Raw genomic sequence first — 20,556 nt, forward strand, 5'->3', positions numbered from 1 at the left:
CGGGCGGCTCAAGTGATAACTGTAGAAGCGTCAGTCAAAACACATGGAATCATTCTCCACTTCCGGCGACGTTTTCTCTACTTCCTTTTTAAATAAAAAGATTTTGATCCATAAATATTTTCACAAACACGAAAATTTGTTTTTTCTTCTCGTTTGGTTGTTGCCTCGGCTCTCTCCCTTAGTAGGTCGCTTAATTTCTAGACTCCTGTTTCTCGTTGCCGATTTTACACGAAAAACAATTAGGGAAAAAACCAGACGAGGTAATGGGTGACATTCACAATGCTTGCGTGTTTAGCAGTTATTGTGGGCTATGACTAAAATTTTGAAACTTTTGGGGACGGCTGTGAAACACAGGTCACTGAAAACATATCACTGCGGCCTTTCCAGCAGCGGCACCTTGTGATTTCGAAACATCGAAATCATAAGAAAAGCGAAAACATGGTAGAACATCAATACGTTCCAAGCCATCAGTTCAGTGTCCTTTCCCTCGACCCGATCAACGATCGCTTCCACGCCTCGGCCATAATAGTACTGCAGCCAAGTGTTGACCGCCGAATAGCTGCTAGTTTCATAATAAGAACTCTATGGCTGTCAAGATTGTTCATTAAAACTTCTTTCTGGGCGAGTTGGTGCATACTTGACATAAAAACTGTTTACAGCGCAAACACATGCAACCACAAAGTAAGGGACAGGACACAAGCGCTGTGAACAGCGCTTGTGTCCTGTCCCTTACTTTGTGGTTGCATGTGTTTGAGCTGTAAACAGTTTTCATGTCTCAAGATTGATTGGGCGGCACTTTAGGAATGTGCAATGTGGTGGCAGGGGGAGGAGGAGGGGGGGGGCGTACGTGCCTGAACAAGTTGCTTATAAAATGAAAAAAAAAAGAGGGTATCCGAGTCTGTAGAGATACAGCAGGGGCTTAGGAAAGAGTGCGCTCTTTCACCTTTGTTGTTCCTCTTGTACCTGCAAGGATTAGAGATTAAATTAGGGAGAAGTGGGCTTGGCTTCGACCGTTCTTTCTTCAAGCAAGGAGAATTAATTGAACAGTCCAGAATGTCTACCAAGTTGACATTTCCAAATTCCTTGAGCTTTCCAGGTTTTCCCTGAGTGCCCTTGCAAAATTCCCTGAGTGACAAAGAACTTTGTTTTATGTCATGAGCGCCCGACAGCATGTCGCTCGGTGCTGTCACTTCCTAGTAAGCATGATAACAAAAAAAAAAAACTTAATCCAGTTTGAACAGTAAGTAGTGTTTATTTTATTTAAAAAAACAGAGTGGAGGGATTAGCAAAATGCACATTGAATAACATATCTTCGAAAAAAATGGTAACACCCATTGCAAATTGAGTCGAACATTTTCAAGTATGAATAAAAAGGAGGTGCATACAGAAACAAATATTTTCGAAAATCCCCTTCAGTCACGAATTATGATCGACTGTCGATACGTGCGTGAAACATACATGGTGCTTGAGACTCCACTGAAAGTAAATAAGATGGCATAATGACTCTTTGAGCATTTTACGATGAGACATCATAATTATAGAGTAACTAAATATTTGAATATTGTAAAGTCAGTCGTGCTACGTTTCTTCATAAAAAGCATTAAATCCCCCGCTCGAATTACATGCAAAAGTTATTCACTGGCCTCAAGCATTTCAATAAAGAAAAAAAAAATATTCCGAGGTTGCTACCGACATGGCCCATGTCAAACGTCACGTAAAACACGGTAATGCCTTCACCAAAGCGGTACGCTGTAACGATACATATATTCCCTCAGAAGTAAAATGAAAGCAATTTAGGTTATCAGAATGTTTAATTTACCCTATGCTTAATGTTTGTGTTTTATTCCTTGCTACCACTGCACAGAAATGGCAAAAATAGGTCCTGTCCACAAACGTGGATGCTGTGACTGAAGGGGATATGAGCTATTTCTGTCAACTGATAGCAAGCTCATTGGTATGAGGCCTGAACCTTGTCACAAGTGAGATTCTCTCTCAACAGCTGGTAAGTCAACCTCAACAGCAACCTCAACGGTCCTGACATTCAGCCCACGCGCAACACCTCAGTGTTGCATTTCACTGCTTTAAAAAGTTTATTTTGGTTTGGATAAGCGTCACCTGCACCTCGCCGTCAGCCAATATTTTGCTTTTTGAGCTCAAGCTCCTTCACAGTTCCTTTCCCTATCATTGCTCAATGCGACGGTACTTTGTTCTCGTCCTCGTTCCGCCGCGCGTTCGCCCCACATACCATTTGAATCATCCTCTAGGTCAGTTGTACAATCAACGTCCGATTTTTTGGATATCCGAACATCCGAAAACCGAGCAGCTCGAAAAAATGATCGCATGTCTCTTTTACTGCCCTTAAGGGCTCAGATCGCCACAGGCACATCCGAGGAGGCCTGCCAGTACACTTATCAGGCATATCGGTGCTCGTACTGCGACACGAGAGGGCGGGTACACGCGTGTATAATTTAGGAATACATACTGCGTCCCGTGGCAATTGCCCGTCCCACGCTTGTTATGCTTCACCGCGAAGCATAGCTCTATTGAGGCGAAGCTGACTTTCGGGAAGCGGCATTATGCAACGCACCGTGCTTTCCGAGGTTCGAAGCCAATCGCGAGGACCACGAAGGCGGAGTCGGTGCCATTGCTGACAGCGGCGAATTCTTTCAATGAAAAACACTGCGCCGAACGGCAAGAAGCTTAATAGCGAACGTCGAAACAGCTAGGCCTAGCGCTTGCCGCGGTGGTAGCTACGGCTGCCAGCGGATCTGCGAGCGAGAGCGCCGTTTCGAGGGGGCGAGGTAATCAAAACGGTGGCGGTGGTAGCTTTGCTTAATGCCGTGTCGGACCTGCGGTCACGGCAAAAAGTTCGGCAAATCGGACGGCGAAGGATTCTTGCCTCCGTAATTTCAGACGTTCTTATAGACCGACTCTATGGGGTACGTGGTGGTGCCAAGAAGCCGTGCGAATGATCGGGCGTGCGGAAGGTCGGGCGTTGACTGTATACACTGGCAACTCCTCCATCAGACGAGACGGCGTCAGAGACGATGCGTTACGATCCCTCTCTGTTACTCGAGCAAGCATTACCGCGACTTTCGTTCCGTTTATAAAATTACAGCTAATTTTCTCTGACAGAGGCATAAATTCCCCGAGAATTCCCGGTTTTCACGGTTGGTAGACTGTTAGATACGGGGCCGTTTCCTGAGCCTACTTCGAGTTCCCCAGACCACATCGAATCGCACCCCAGCTAATTAAGGAGCGCAGAAACACGGATGCCACATTCCTGAGGCACCACACGTGCAAACAAGTTGGTGGACCCCACTTCGTGTGCAGCCGGTGGAGCTATTCACTGCTTGGCTCTTCCCGAAAGTGAAGGGACTCTACCGTCCTGGCACTGTTCCACGTAACGCGAGTCCCGAGGCAAGACGGCTGTGTTGTACCGGGAAGGCCTGGCAGCGTCGCCCCCTGCCCTCTTTGAAGAGGGCAAGCCAGCGAGGCAATACCGCAGGGAGAAGAAAGCCCTCGGGCAATTGGGGCCCAAGCGTCGTCCCCGTCCGCCCATTGTGACGACGCATTGCAAGTCAGCAAGGCAAGACCGCAGGGAGAAGTAAACCCACGGACAAACACCCGAGCAGCGACTCTCTTCGCCGGGTGTGACTCCATCGCACGGGCGCCTACCATCGGCCGAAAATGGCGTCATCTGAGCGGGCTCGCCCATTGGCCGTAACGTGACGTGTCTTATCGACACCGAAGGGCTTAAAAGACGAAGACCGAGAGCATTCCTGGATTCATCTCTCTCGAACTTCTGCGACGGGCCGCAGCGTCCGAGTTGCTGCCGGCCCGTAATGACTATACGACTGTTAATTGACTCTCACTGTAAATAATGTAAAATAAACCTCCCAAGTGTTTCACCCCGAAGTCCCCCTCAACTCCTACAAGACACCCTGCAGTCATTACAAGGACTGATGTATGCGGATCGAGGACATTGTGATTATGGCAGACAAGGAAGATTTGCAGGTATTGATGGACATATGCGGTAGAGAGGGAGATAGGTTAGTTTTAAAGTTTAGTAACGAAAAATCGGCAGTCATTAGCAGCACGCATAGGATACGAGATACATAGGTTAGGCTGAAGGTAGAGGATAATTACAAATATCTTGGCATGTGGATAAACGGTGAGGCTAACTACCTATTGGAACATAAAAAATATGTAATGACTAAAGGTAGCAGGAATGCAGCTGTGATTAAAAATAGGGCATTGTGGAATTGCAACAGGTACGAGGTGGTGAGAGGGATTTGGAAAGGGGTGATGGTGCCTATGACTTTCGGCGATGGGGTCCTGTGCACGAGATCAGAGGTTCGAGCAAGGTTATAAATTAACGTGGGTTGGGTAGGCTTCCTTTGGGAGCACACGGAAATACAGCAGATAGGGATGCAGGGTGACATGGGATGGACGCCATTCGAGGGGAGGGAAGCTAGCAGCAAAACAGAATTCGAGGAACAATTTAGAGAAATGGCGGGAAAGCGGTGGGCAAGGAAAGTTTTCAGTTAGTTGTACATCAGGAATGTTGACACAAAACGGGGGAAGCGAACCAGAAAATTGAAACAAATATTTAAACGACAGCAGGGAAACAAGCCAAGAAACATCAGTCAAGGTAAAAAACAAGAACTCCGCATATGTGTGCGTGTGTGTGCTCTGGCCTTACTCGTGAGCATGAGAACATTTGATGGGCAATTCAGAAAAATTGAACTTTATAACCCACACTTTATAACAGACCCTCATTTTATTCTTGCTGTGTTCATGTTCGCGGATTTTTTAATAGAAACGTTAACTCTGTCATGGTTACGTGATATCGATAGTCTTAACACAGATAATAACCGGCTAAAGGTGCTTTGGCGTGCAACACAATGTGCGAACAAAAAGATCGTCTCGAATTTAAGAAAATGGCTATTTTGGCATGAGTTGAGCTGTAAATTAATGAACATTGTTGTGTTGAATTTAAAAATGCCAGTCATGGTGCATTCAGCAGCTGGATATGTAATAACTCGAGGGAGTGTAATTAGAGTACTTCTCAAGTACTCTTTCAAGTACATCTTCAAAATCGGGTCCCTGCTTCCCACATGCAATGTCGTTGATCCACAGTACAGTGCTCAGAGATTGAAATACGATACTCGGACAGTATGGCGGCCAGAAATTCTTAATTACAACCTTCGTTTTGGGATCGTTCCCCACCTGTGGCAAGTTGTTTTTTCATCCACTTTCATTTCCATTAATTTATCGTCTATTAAGCACAAGTAATTTCACCTATGTTGTCCTTGGTGTCAGTGTTTGTTGGCCTCTAATGATATGACTAATAAAAATCGGGGCGCTCGTTCAGCCCTCTTTCTTCTCGTTTACCACACACAGTGTGTAAATTTTAACTGATATAGTCCATATGTTGTGGAGACGGGCTTGCACGAGGCTTACCCTGCAAGCGTGGTCAGTAAAGGACGCAATGCTCACCCGCAACGCAAGGGCGCTGTAGCCGGGTTCATCGATACGGCGCAGAGAAGGCACCACAGACAGTCAACAAGCGCGTCTTGATTGACCCAGGATGCAACACAGTGGGACAGTCATAGCTTGTGGACAAAGGCTCACCGCATGACCGAACGAGTACGCGCGCCGGCACTGAACATGACGTCATGCTGATATGCTCATGTGATGCCACGTACATCATGGAGTTTTCGGTTCTGCCGCCGCCGGGGAAAAAGAGACACATAGGGTTTGCGTCGGCGATGCTATTTCAGCGAAACAGTGCCGCAACTCGAGCTCGATGCAAAAGCTTTGCACTAACGAACATGGCAGAACCCATTGAGGTGCCGGCTCTCGAGGTGTACCACACTCGACCTCATTCGCTAAAACCATTTTTAACCATGAACTACGTGAGATTCCGATCGCAGGGGCTCTTTTGCAAAGCCTTGCGATCACCCATAAACATATAGAAAAGCTTACCTTCAATTTTAAAATGCGACATCCTCCGTCGGCAAACTCGGCGATACCACCGTGGCAGGTTCGACGAACACCGAAATAAACCACCAGCCAGCTTGTGCAGCGGCACTACATTGTACGCTCCGTCAAAGAAAAATTCCCGAACGATGAAGCGGACAAGCCCATAGTTTGACTATATTGCAAGCAGCGGCGTAGCAACAGGGGGGGCCGGGGGCCCCGGGGGCCAGACGACCTAGCTACGCCACTGATTGCAAGAAACTATGGACGGGCCTTTGCTTTCTTCTTCGATGATGATGATGATGACAGCACGCTGTTCGTTTTGATTCAAGTTTCGACGGAAGGAAGGCTTCGCTCTTACACATGCTCTGGCACAGGCTCAACGCAATTTTCCGCTAAAATGTCGTTTTAGCACAGCTGTTCCACCACTGCCACTACAGCGCAGTTATTCTAACAGCGCTTTCGAAATAAGCATTCAACACTTGCAGTAGAGTCATGCGGTATGCGGGTGTTTATTCAAGGGTATGAACCTTTTGTCAAAGCTGAAAGACAGCTGTGAAGCAGAAGCTCCACTCACCAAGGTAGACTATGTTAATGCCGCATCACAGCCGCACAGTGAACAACGAAGACACGTTATTACAACTGGCTTTTAATAGCGAATCAAGTGCATTCGTGCAACAGTCGCACTATCCCTGCGCTTTAGCTCCGTACATTAATTCAGCCCCTTCCTCGGTCTCTCCTTTGTCAGTGTCACACCCTGTGTGCAACAGCACGAATACACTGGAGTTGTTACACTAAATTAAAACAGGCGGCAACAACAGTGCGCTTTACTATCTATGAAGCCGCTATGCAGCGTCAACTCAACCAAAGGAAAAATAGTTCGTCGTAAGGGTCTATGGCCTACATTCCAGTTACAACCATGACAGCATCAATATGCTTCACTGCCCAAGCACAGCATGTTAACTGTACTGCGTTGAGGTCACGTAATGTACTAATGAATTCCTTTGAGATGGCAATTGGACACAATTATCATACAGAAAAGCCGGCTGGAGGTGCTACAAAGAGCGCATATAAAAGCTTTGCGTGGTAAACGACCATCTTAGATGATCTTACAACTTGGGCAGTCGACTCATTTTCCATGACTTTTTGGGTTTTCCAAGTCCAACACCCTGACTGGGCTGAGGCTGTACGTATAAATGTAGGCTTTGTTGACGAAGCAAGCTGACGACGGCTTCGATCAACTGATGTGCCTGACTTAAGCTATTTGTTCTCCACGGTTAACCACCCCAGCGGTACAAGATCACGCAGCATCTCGAAGATAGGTCGTCTCAATTGCTGGAATCGCTTGAACACGCAGGCGGAGCCTTATTGCCTAGTTAGCCGTAATTGTCTTATGCCAAAGCGGAAGACTGTCCATCCATGGTCAACTCTGGCAATATCTCAACAGACAGGCATGGTGCAATGGAACGCCGCAGTGTGCGGTGTTCTTTCAAGCTTTCTGTATTTGATAGACCACACTTTTTTTTCCATTTATTTACCCTAAAGGCCCAGCTTGGGCATTACATAGGGGGGGGAGAACAATTGATATACAATATAAAATGATATACAATATACATTGTAAGTCGACTATCCTTATATGAAGTAGTACATGCTATACAACCTTTACATCACTTCTAATTCGACATTATACGCCAATAATTATTAAATTATACAAATAATATGACATCCGAAGAAAGGCAGGAAGAAATGTTAATGTTATTAATTCACGAATGTTTCATTAAGTGCTTGTTTGAATATAATATGGTCAGTTATTTCAGCTATATTACTTGGGAGATGATTCCATTCCGAAATGGCCAAGTGCAGACACGAAAACTGCAATAGTTTAGTACGTGCAAATGGTTGTTCGACCTTACATTCGTGATCAATTCGTGAGAATTTTCTTTTGGCTGGTAAGATGTGTGCCTGAGAGAATATATTTGGGTTATGAAAAAGCTGGTGGAAGAATGTTAGCCGAGATATCTTTCTTCTAGTCTGCAATGGGATGAGTCCTAGGTCATGTTTTATTTTGGTGATACTTGAATGTTGTGAATAGTTACCTGTAATAAATCGCGCTGCCTTGTTCTGAACAGATTCTATTTTGTTAATAAGATGCGTTTGGTGCGGGTTCCATATAAATGAGGCATACTCAATCTTTGAACGAAGTACGGTGGTATATGCAAGAAGTTTAGTATCACTATTAGCCTGACGAAGCGTTCGACGAATGAAGCCAAGAGATTTGCATGCAGCGGAAACAATACAACCCACGTAATTATGCCAAGACAAAGTCAGAGAAAGATGAACACCTAGATATTTAAATGATTCTGTAGTTTCTAGAGCCTCACCATTAAGAAACTATGTGTGTTTCGTAATTTCACTGCAAGTAGTAAATCTCATAAGTTTAGTTTTCGAGGTATTTACGCTCATTTGCCAGTCTGAGCACCATCTTTCAATCCTGTTCAAGTCATTTTGTAACTTATCACAATCACCCTTACATTTTAATGGCCGATACAGAACGCAATCGTCGGCATATAACCGGATTTCTAAGTCTATACCCTGATGAATATCATTTATATAAATTAAAAATAGAGTGGGTCCCAATACGAAACCTTGAGGTACACCGGACTGAACAGGTTGAAATGATGAACGGACATTATTGATTACGACAGCTTGTCGTCTGTTACTTATATATTCTTTAACCCAATTTGTTACTTTTTCGTCAACATTAATCAGTTTCATTTTATATATGAGGCGGTTATGAGCCACACGGTCAAAGGCTTTAGCAAAATCTATAAATATGGCGTCAGTTTGTGTAAGTTCGTGAAGGTTAAGGTGAATGTCTGTAGTTAGTTCAAGAAGCTGGGATTCACATGATCGGCCTTGTTGAAAACCATGCTGGTTTGCAAAAAGAATGTGGTTGTTAGCCATGTACTGCATGATTTGAGAATACGTGTTCAAATAGTTTGCATACAACAGACGTAAGGGATATAGGCCTATAGTTTATAAGCTTGTTCTTGTCGCCGGTTTTATATATTGGTATGACATGCGAGTCATCTGGAATTTCGGCGGTTAGGCCTCAAGCCCCGACGTTCAGAATGCTTCAAACACGTACCCCACGCAGAACAGACTACATCACTACATGCCTGACCTATACAAAACATCATATTGCGAAAATTGCCATAGCACACTAGACGTACATCACTTGCTCTGGCCGTGTGGTCGGACCCACGCAAACAAGGATCAAGACTCCGCCAGGCTACAAGACGCATTACGCAGCACGGACCTGGCGGAGCAGCTCTGGGCCGTCCAGCGAGCCCACGATGCGGCCAGGGAGTTACAACTCCCGGTCCCAACGTGGGAGTAGCCCGCTCTATGGGACCTTGCGCCCCGTAGCTCGCAGGACCTTTCTATAAAGTTACTCCATCCATCCACTTGTACCGTTCATCCAGGCCTTAGACACAGGAAGGCAATTCCGCACCCCCCCCCCTCACGCCCGTAAGTGCTCTTCTGGCACTCGCATTGATCACCTCGACTTTAGCCCACTGTTGACCAGTCAAGGTGCAGCGGTGGCGTAGAGGTAGAGCATCCGCCTCGCGTGCAAGAGGACCGTGGTTCGAATCCCGGTGCCGTGCAATTTTCCACCGGATTAAAAAAAAAAAGGAACGCGTGTTGATAAAATTACATAAACAGGCATGAAGTGTGGCCTGTTCCCGGGTGACCAGAACCGGTAACGCACTCCCTCGCCAGAGCAGGATTGGCCACCTTGGTGCAGTTCTTGGCCACAACCTTCTATATGAATACAATCAAACCCTGGCCCCACAGTCCCTAGCAACTGCGAAGCAACCGACCACGGCGGCGGTCAGACCTGCGACGCAGCAGAGGGTGCGTCAATCTGAACCTGGCAACGTCTAACGCTAAAACGTTATCTAGCGAGGCGAGTCTGACAGTCCTATTGGATATAATAGGGCTCAGTCAAGTTAGGACGACAAAAGAAGCATATACAGTGCAAAAAAGCAGGCACGCCCCGTGCTATCGGGTCTTAGCGGAGAGACGAGAACTAGGAGTCGGATTCCCGACTAACAAGGACATAGCTGGTAACATACAGGAATTCTATAGCATTAACAAGAGGGTGGCAGGTCTCGTTGAACTTAAGCGGCACAAAATGAAGGTTGTACAAGTCTACGCCCCTACATCCAGTCATGATGACCAGGAAGTCGAAATCTTCTATGAAGACGTGGAATCGGCGGTAGGTAGAGTGAAAACAAAATACAGTATACTGATGGGCCACTTCAATGCCAAGGTAGGCAAGCAGGCTGCAGACAAGGCAGTGGGGGAATATGACATAGAGACTAAGAATAGCAGAGGAGAGTTATTACTAGAGTTTGCGGAACAGAGTAATATGAGGATAATGAATACCTTCTTCCGCAAGCGGGATAGCCGAAAGTGGACGTGGAGGAGCCCGAACGGCGAGACTAGAAATGAAATTGACTTCATACTCTGCGCTAACCCTGGCATCATACAAGATGTGGACGTACTCGGCAAAGTGCGCTGCAGTGACCACAGGATGGTAAGAACTCGAATTAGCCTAGACCTGAGGAGGGAACGGAAGAAACTGGCACATAAGAAGCCGATCAATGAGTTAGCGGGAAGAGGGAAAATAGAGGAATTCCGGATCAATCTACAGAACAGGTATTCGGCTTTAACTCAGGAAGAGGACCTTAGTGTTGAAGCAATGAACGACAATCTTGTGGGCATCATTTAGGAGTGTGCAATAGAAGTCGATGGTAACTCCGTTAGACAGGATACCAGTAAGCTATCGCAGGAGCCGAAAGATCTGACCAAGAAACGCCAGTGTATGAAAGCCACTAACCCTACAGCTAGAACTGGCTGTATTTTCCAAGTTAATCAACAAGCTTAAGACAGCTGACATAAGGAAGTATAACTATGGATATCATTGAACATGCTCTTAAGAACGGAGGAAGCCTAAAAGCAGTGAAGAAACTAGGAATAGGCAAGAATAAAGCCGAGACCACACGTACGCTTGTGGACGCGCGTAAGCGGGCGTCCGCACGCGCCGCGCTCACTCGACGTCGCGACGCGCCCGGCGGAGGAAGTGGGCGCGCACCCAAACGATGCACGAGTTGCCGCGCGTTTCGTCGCGGCGGCGAAGTGTTGATAAGTTTCAAGGCAGCGCGCCTTTCGCTTAATGATCCCGTTAAGCAATGGATTACAAATGGCAATAAAACACAATAAGTTGTAACTTAAAATTTGTTTGTATATATTTAAAAAGGATCGATATTGCAGGACTCCTAGTGGTTCAGTCAGCTCAACTGCGACTTAATACCCAGTATTGCGAACCCAGTGAAACTTCCAGCAGCGTCGGCATGGCATCACTCGCGTGCTCTGTGCCTTAAGCGTGCTGCACGCCGTGTCATATCCCGAACTTCGGCTATGAACATTTCGTTAATAGAGAGGTTTAGCTTGTCCGGTATTCGCGTAAACGCGAGCGGACGGGGCGTTGGCGTAAACGGGAGTGACCTGCATGGTACAGCCACCTGGTGGCGCAGAGCTGAAACAGACCAAAAACAGCTAATATTGCCTTAATCAAGTGTATTCTACTGTGGTGCTAGCGTAAATTTTCGGCACTGGCGTAATCGTGTTGCTGCCCAAAAATTTACACCGACAGCAAAGTAAAATACACTTGCTTACTGAAATATTAGCTGTTTCTGTCTGTGAGCTCTGCGCCACCAGGTAGCTGCACCGTGTAAGCCGCTCCTGTTTACACTTTCGCCCCGACGCCCCGACCGCTTGCGTTTACCCGAATACCGGACAAGCTAAACCTGTCTAGTAATGTACCCGTTACGGCTGAAGACTTCAGCGGCTGCCATCATAAAATTCTAAAACCCGCGCGGCACTCTGATCACAACGCACGCAGCTTGCCCGTGCTTGCCTGCACGCCGCGTGAAGAATCGTTCCGGAAGTCGCGTTGGTTCGCCGTCGTCACGTGAGACTCGTCGGGCAGGTGACGCGAGCGTCCGCTTCCGGTGCGGGCGCAAGAAACCTAGCAGTGCGAGGTCTTCAAGCCGCCGTGCGTCAACATGCGATGCAGCCTACGCGCCTGACGCCGTACGCGTTCGGACGCGGCGCTGCGCGTGCGGCCACGTACTAGCGCGTACGTCTGGTCACTCGCGAGGCGCGGCAGGCGCTAGGCGCGCGGACGCGAGCTTACGCGCGTCCGCAAGCGTACGTGTGGTCGCGGCTTAACTAAAGGACCAGGCAGGATTCTGTAAAGGATACGCAACAATAGACCATATTCACACTATCAATCAGGTGATAGAGAAATATGCGGAATATAACCAACTCTTATATATAGATTTCATTGATTACGAGAAAGCATTTGATTAAGTCGAAACCTCAGCAGTCATGGAGGCATTACGGAATCAGGGTGCAGACAAGCCGTATGTAAAAATACTGAAAGATATCTATAACGGCTCCACAGCCACCGTAGTCCTCCATTAAGAAAGCAACAAAATCCCAATAAAGAAAGGCGTCAGGCAGGGAGATATCTCTTCAATGCTATTCACAGCGTGTTTACAGGTGGTATTTTGTGTTTAACAGCCTCGGAAGAGAACAGCGGTTTATGATAGGTAGTGAGGCACTGGAAGTGGTAAGGGAATACGTCTTACGACAGGTAGTGACCGCGGATGCGGATCATGAGGCTGAAATAATCAGAATAATGAGAAGATTTTCTCAGATCATGAACAGCAGTTTGCCATGGCATTATCCCTAGTGTATAACAGCTCTCTCTTGCAGTACTCACGTAAGGGGCAGAAACCTGGAGGCTTATGAAAATGGTTCTACTTAAATTGAGGACGACGCGACGCGCTATGGAAATTTGTGGTGTCGTCCTCTCGTCTTGTGTCTAGCCTACGTTTCGCACTGTTAACACCAGGATGGAAAACCAACAAGCCCAAGCTGCTATTCTAGAGCTATGGAAAGAATGATGGGTGTAACGTTAAGGGATAAGAGCAGATTGGGCGAGGGAACGCGAGTTAATGACATCTTAGTTGAAATCAAGAAAAAGAAATGGGCATGGGCAGGTCATGTAATGAGGAGGGAACATAACCAATAGTCTTAAGGGTTACGGACTGTACTTCAAGGGAAGGGAAGCGTAGCAGGGGGCGGCAGAAAGTTAGGTGGGCGGATGAGATTAAGAAGTTTGCAGGGACAACATGGCCACAATTAGTACATGACCGGGGTTGGAGAAGTATGGGAGATGCCTTTACCCTGCACTGGGAGTAACCAGGCTGATAATGATGATCAGTCTATGGTAGAAATTGCATTTGGTATGCAATACAGGAGTGCAGAACGGAGCGCATAAGGCAATGAGCTACGTTAGCGCGAACCCTACCACATTTCGTTCAATTTTGTGAAACGTGATCAGCTTCAGCAAATATATTGCAGATATCTTAAGCAGTCTCACATTAGATCTGGCCCCGTGAACTCCCAAGCTAGCAAGCTGCAACAGTTCTTATCGGCAGCGTGGCACTTCAGATGACCTCGAAATAAAGTTTTGTTTGACGTTTAGTCACAAAATATTCATGCAAGATTCTATGGAGTGAGCAGAAGTGCTACACGTGCATTCTTATAGCAAGCAACTGTGAGAATCCAACCGGCGACTGTATTCATCAGAGGTGGTACAACTTTTCCTTCTTTATACATTCAAAATCAGTATTGCCCTTTACAATAGCGCAGCTTTAAATAGGTATGTTACAAAATTGTAGTTCACAGGACCAGTAAAAGTTACGCACTATGTACAAACTAGGTAATTTACAGGGGTTTGTGGCAAGCTAGCGGTGGCGCGCAACACGATGGCTTACGAGCGCAGACCAATGCTCAAACCACAGCAAATGGGGTAAGGGCTTGCGTTAACTCTACTGCACATATGAAGCAGTGTGTGGTGTGGTACAGCTGAAAATGCACCCTCCCCCACCCCCCCTCTTCCAACACAATGAGATACCACTGCACACTCTTCAGCAGCAACTAACAGAAAACAGGAGCTTCCAGGTTGTGCGGACAGTGCCTTTAAGCAATGAATGGTTGCCTTTCAGATTAATGTTTAAAGGGCTGGCCGAATAATTGAATGCTAATTGAATACTTACACAAGCTACTCTCATTCGAAAACAACCGAATATTTAAATTCTATTTACCTTTCTTCACCCACTAAACGGAGTACAGTCGAACCCACTTTTAACGATACCGGTTATAACAATGAGAAGCTGCAGCACAGTCTACTTTTGTATGTTTTCGATGGTGAAATAACCCGCTTACTACAATGCCCCGACGCCGCATTATCAGTTATAACGATTAAGTCTGGCTGCTGGGCGTCCCAGCCGAAAGGTAGTGAAATGCGAAATCCTTGGGGGGGAAAAAAAATCGAACCGCTGAGCGATGGACCGCTGCTCTAACAGCAGCCACACGCGCTCATTTTTCCAGCCATCTCCGCGCGAATCTTTCGTCACCTTTCTACCCCTCCGAACAAGAATGGGCTGCGCCCATAGCTCTACGCCGCCCTACCCTCCGAAACACAAATGGACCACGCCAACTGCGCCGCAAGCAGATTGCGCCAATCTGTGCTCCCGCCGCACGAGACTCGTAACGATAACGAAATACCATTTGCCGACTGCAGTTTTGCTAAGAGTGCAAAGCACCACAGCACTCACGCACAGATTTGAATTACTTTGATCACTTGTGTACAATTGCTGTTATCACTGGCACTGGCGTCTTGGCACATAACTTGGGATAGCGGAGTATTAAGAGGGAAGAAAGAAAAGTGCCCTCAATGTTTTCTGTACTGCATTTTCTAGACACACATGTCACAGGCTACAACAAAAACAATTGCAATGTGTCTGCTTTAAAGGTATGCGAGTGGTGCTTGGAATTTCCAAGCCACAATTTGCACAGAACATGAGGGGCATGTAGGTGTGCCTCATCGAAATTATCATCCAGAATCCTCAGACATGTGTAACTCTTTGGAGCCATGCAGAGGCATCAGAGTGTTATGGGTGTGGTGGTGCCTTTATTGGTGGGCTGTAGCAAAACAAAATGAACAGGGGGGGGGGGGGGAACGGTTAGATGGAGGGGGCCGATGTTGGCGCTGTCTGTACACGCGGGAACTGCCACTGGCCACAGGCTGGGGGCCGACCTCACTCTTTGTTGTTGCTGCTGCTGCTCTCCAGGTCTGGAATTTCTGCAGACATCATGAGCCAATCGGAAAGGTACGTTCGCAGCACTCGCACACCACTCTCTCTGCTGCCACACACAGACAGAAAATGCACAACTTTCCTCACAAAAAGCTCAATGATGCTTGCCACACTGAAGGAAGCAGTTTTTAAGGCAAGTGCCATTTACAAGGCCGTTTTTATCACACAGCTTTTGAGGTTAGGAAATTCACTGGATGTGCTGCACTGAAACAGCTGTGCTACACTCAGCTTCCCCTTCTCTTAACCAACTTGCCCCAGCAGGCCTTCATCCATCAATTACGGGGAGATGCTCCTATAAAAAACATTTTAAAAAAATATTTGTACTAGAGATTTGAAAATCCACTTGCAGGGCATTACAAGCCCATTTCGAATACGTCAGTTTTTGTGTAGCCACTATAGTTTGAGTTATGTCCTACACAGTGGCAAAATACCGTAATTTCGTGGGCACTTTATTTTGCAATAAACTTTTGCAAAAGGCTTTGTGCTGTCTCTTATTTAACTCTTTGTAGACCGCTAAGTGCCACTATATATTCAAACAGCATCTACAATTACTGCAAATATAAAATTAGGACGCTTCAACTAACTTTTTCTACAATCACATGAAAATAACTGCATTTATAATTGTCTATACTAACGAAATTTGACATACATACTCTTGAATATAAGTACAGTGCTGATACCTACTTGAATTCGCAATGTCTCCCTGCATTAGTGGCAAAACTACAAGATTATGCTTCAGGGAATCAAGAAAAAAAAGTTTGTTAAAATGCTCTAATCTCTGCATAGTTCCAGTAATTGTACACGCTGTTTGGCTAGATATCGGCACTGAAATCTACAAAGAGCTAAAGAAGCTACAACGTGATGCTTTTGTGATAATTTAGTACATAAAGAAGTGCCCACAAAGATTAGTATATTTTGCCATTGCACATAGCTCAAAAACAATAACAGCTACACAAAAAGTAATGACATATTTGAAATCTGCATAGAAAAGGATCATTGGCTGAATTTTGAAACCTGTAGTAAAAGCGGCAAAAAAGTTGTTTTAAGGAGCGTCTCCCCTTAAATATGCTGAAACTTCGTTAAAACGAAATGGGATATAACGAAGCAAGTGAAATTCCCCTTGAAACCCACACAGATCCATGTATTTAAAACCTCATTTTAACAAAATGAAATTCTGCTGCCAATGGGTATACAGAACAAGAGTTTTTCCTGAAACCAGAAAATACCCTGCTATTGTGCACCGAGTATAACGCTTTCCGTCAGGTTTGGCACTCGTCGCGGTTGTTCAAAACTCCTGCATCCCAGCATCGAATATGCAGTTGGGCAACACTGGTCTTTCTCACTGTCACAGGTAGTTGCCACAAGGACCAGCTCACTATCGTACTTTTCCACTGACCTCTCTTTCTCTCTCCCTTGCACGTACCTGGCTGCACGAGCTGCGCTAAATATTAGTGCATTCACTTCTTTTTCTCTACGGCACGCCACGCAGGCAGCCACAGCTTCGCCTGGCCTCGGAGGTTGCCCTGGCACAATTTTGCACGTCACATCCATGCCATGCATTCACTTCTAGCTGGGCATGGCCTCCGAGATCGCATTGGCATCGATGGAATTTGATGCCAATGCGGTCAGCTCGGCCACGAGCCAGCTGAGCCAAGCTGGTACGGCAAAGTTCGCCTGCTTCCTAGACATTGCACAGCGACGCTCTGTGTTATGTGCCACAAGCTGCTTGAGGGCAACGAGCCACGTGCTCTACCAAAAGGGAACAATAACAGTTAAAGTTATGTCAGCTGCCATTCAACTTCGTTATAACAAAGTGTTACATTCTCCCTCTTGGACAAGTGCAGTCTTTATAATAGCACTTTTCTTAAAAAGCAAATGCATTCAGGGCACAGTGATAAAGCACCCTTTTAATACATCACAAAAAGCCATGTCATCCCTAATGTAAACAGCCATTGATTTGTAGGCCCACCTAGTCTTGCCAGTTCTGCTATAGCACCCTCAAAAACAAGATATGAAACCTTAGTGGTAATAGTTTCGCCATTTTGCAACATGCCACAACCCCAATTTTGGATAGAATGTACTTCGGATATAACAGACCTTTCTCACTGGATTATCACCGTCCATTGTAACAGGCATTGACTTTATTCTGTGTTTTCTGGCCATGGCGAGAACTTTTTACGCACACTAGATAAAAGCTTTCCCCTTACAATGGAAATGTACTGCGCAGAGTATGTAACATTTTAGGCTGTTCAAGTGCCCTTGGTGGTAATTTCCACGGTGCATACAATCATGACATGCGTCTCACATGTCAATCTTGACGAGCACATGAAAAGAAAAAAAAAAAAAAAAGAAATTCGACCTCTAGTTGACCTCTGAGAACACAATGTCTTTCTGAGCAAGTTGGGGGGTGAGAATGGGGTGTATGAAACAATTTATTTTGAGGCCTGCAGGGTCCCAAATGACTGTACAGCGTCTGTCTTTGACCAGAGGTTCGACCGACGTTCCAATGACAGCATCTTCAACTATCACTCGTAACACCACCGCATGACGGTACCACCTTGTACTGATACCACGGCATTGTGGTGCCACTGACCACACAGTGATACAAGTGATATTGATACCATTAATACTACACAGTTGTACCATTGTTACTAGAGCTATTTTGAGAATCGGCCCAAGCTTGAGATTAGAAACATATCAGACACGAAAGAGTGCAAGTCGCTAAGAAAGACACGAGATAGCTCACGGTGGTACATGCTATTGTCGGCCTGAGCAAGTAAACGGGTAAGCACACTCGTTCGTTCACAGGGCTGCATGGGACACGAAGTTGTGGGTGCAATTAATACAAGAAAAATCAAATTTAGAAGGTCTAAGTTGGGGAGTGTAATTATCATGAGAAAAAATGGTAGATTCAAATAATAATTACTTTTTACTGCAGCAAAGGTTACCAGTTGTAACCAGGCATAAGTTGAACATAGTAATTATCTCAAACAATTACCTCATCGATAAAAAAAATTCCAAGGGATCTTGGTTTTAACCCACTTGCGATGGCCAGAAAAATTCAAAGTGTTTACTGTTGCACAGACCTGGCGAGGAGAGACGGCTACTCTGTAAGGGTCCATCTAGTGGACTGTCCATTTTGGCTGCTGCTGAAGTGCTGTTCGGCTGAGGAGTCTTCAGCCAGTTTCCTTCCTTCTCACTGGTACAGCTCCAGCCAATCAACAGCGGCCAAAATGAACAGTCCATTAGGTGGAGATTTACGAAATATTCTGAGTATCGTAATCATCAGTTATGTCTCCCGGGACCAAATTAAAGGACCAACGCTATGAGTAGTCCTGCGCCTGCTCGAACACAGGCACTTTGCGAGGATCGTAGCTAAGAACCGACTGCAGCAGCTCAATGATATTTTAAATAACATGCCACAGTTGCATCTTGTATTTTTAATCATGAATGTCACAAGTAGCAAATTAATCAAGCAGGCATAAGCTTCAGGATGGCACCTGCATATCTCGACGAAATCACAGGGGGGAACATGCCTTCAAGGAGTGTGGCTTCGTTTGTGGTTACCCCAAACAACTGCAGCTTGCCCATGTGCTTGACTGTAAACTAGCCAAGGTCTCTGGTTAAAGGATGCTACGTACAACCCATTTTTTATAACTGCCTGTAAAGTCCCTTCTCATAGAGACGAACGATGCCTCAATCCGATAATCTCGTGGCCCGGGTCTACTTTACGAGATTCAAATGCGTGATGGCCAGTGCAAATGGGATGAACTTACACTGGCCTCATGTGTGCATCAAAGTGGACCCTAACGACAATGAGGCAGTGTGCACGAAGATATAAAAAAAAAGCGAGGTAGTGGGCACTTTCTAAAATGCCGAGGAAATGGGTCTAACTATCGGCTACTCAGGCAGGGCGAACGTCTTCTAGTCCCGAAAAGTTGTCATAATTCTCACTGTGCGTTTAATTAAAGAACTTCAACGCCAAACGCACTCGTTTGGTCGTCCCTTAATGGAGAAGTGCGGTCAACGTGTTTGAAATATTGTAACGGTGTTTACAGGCCTTTTGCGAAGAGAGCCTTTGTAGTCTAAATTACTGCTTCTAGGCCGCTATCTTGTACACGTTCGAAAAGCCGAAGTTCGATTTCGCCTCGCGCGATTGTCCAGGCTGTGCCGATATCGCGGCATAGGCCAATCTAGTCCAATCGCGCGAGGCGAAATCGAACGTCGGCTTTTCGAACCTGTACAAGATAGCGGCCCTGGTCTTGTTTAAACGAACGATGGTTGAATTGCCCGCATATTACAATAAAACCTGGAACGCTAGACAACACTGACAGATGTTAGCTTATTTTTATCTTTTGTTTTTATCGCACTCAGCAACACACTCGAAATGTTTGTCAAAAAGCATATTACGAAGGTTCTCGCCTATGAATGTAGGATAAAGTTGTAATAGGTAATTTCGATATTTAGGACAATTTTTTATACTATAATGCGCTGCATGGATGCCGGGCAGTTTCGCCCAAACCACCGGATTTACTCACACGAAGCGCCGTACCACGGCAGCCGCAAGACGACCTCGCAGCTGGCAGAACGAACGTTGCACTAGTTTTCATGAGCCCTGTTATCAAAGCATGCTTCTCTTGCCCTCTTTATCCTCAACGCAAATGAGCAGCAGCGCATGCCGGCGGCGGCAGCTGCTGCGTGGCCGTTAACACCGGGTTGAAGGTTTTTGACCAAGACTGTACATTATAAAGCATCTGCAAGGCCCTGGGCAACATTTTTCACTTCTAATATGGCAGCCAGTGCTATTAACAAGGAGCAGTATATGGACAAAGAAAATAAGGCAAACCTCCTCAATCCCACAATAAGATGGCCCTCATGCAACACCGTCTAGCACAACATCATGTGATCTAACTTGATGCAAAAAAGACTGCAACACTGGCAATTCCAGTGGTGGACTTTGCAACAAATAGCTATGGTCTTGGGATTTTTGTTTTGGAATGGCACATACCTTCATCATCGCTGTCCCCCGTCTGCTCCTGAAAGCATCAAATAAGAAGGGTTAGTGCTTTGCTCCTAAATTCTGCGATGTGATCATGCCTGAAAATAGAGTTACGAAGCGAGACCCCTTTTTTCAATTTGCACTCCATTTTAGAAAGCGGAATTTCATATCACCACCTTTTAACTCCTTGGGATTGGTAACAGTTGGACCATTCTCACTCCTGGAGTGGCTGAGCTAGATCCAATTCCTCAAATTCAAGTAAACAATGTGCTT

At 45.9% G+C, this 20,556-nt stretch overlaps 2 protein-coding genes across 2 annotated transcripts in view; both read right to left on the reverse strand.

Moving 5' to 3' along the window:
* Positions 1-6,234, reverse strand: part of mmd (disintegrin and metalloproteinase domain-containing protein mind-meld) — a 336,846-nt gene extending 330,612 nt beyond the window's left edge. Inside the window, exon 1 of the mRNA XM_065455165.2 lies at positions 5,992-6,234. Within this exon, the coding sequence (XP_065311237.1) occupies positions 5,992-6,013 (22 nt within the window). The 5' untranslated portion in view covers positions 6,014-6,234. The remainder of the gene's footprint in view (positions 1-5,991) is intronic.
* An 8,846-nt stretch (positions 6,235-15,080) lies between these two features.
* LOC135920910 (prostaglandin E synthase 3-like) overlaps positions 15,081-20,556 on the reverse strand; it is a 75,859-nt gene continuing 70,383 nt past the window's right edge. The window contains exons 4-5 of the mRNA XM_065455186.1: positions 20,293-20,320; positions 15,081-15,271 (exon numbers count right to left, since the gene is read on the reverse strand). Of these exons, the coding sequence (XP_065311258.1) occupies positions 15,228-15,271; positions 20,293-20,320 (72 nt within the window). The 3' untranslated portion in view covers positions 15,081-15,227. The remainder of the gene's footprint in view (positions 15,272-20,292; positions 20,321-20,556) is intronic.

Source organism: Dermacentor albipictus, chromosome 1 (genome assembly GCF_038994185.2).
Source record: "Dermacentor albipictus isolate Rhodes 1998 colony chromosome 1, USDA_Dalb.pri_finalv2, whole genome shotgun sequence".
NCBI classification, from domain to species: domain Eukaryota; kingdom Metazoa; phylum Arthropoda; class Arachnida; order Ixodida; family Ixodidae; genus Dermacentor; species Dermacentor albipictus.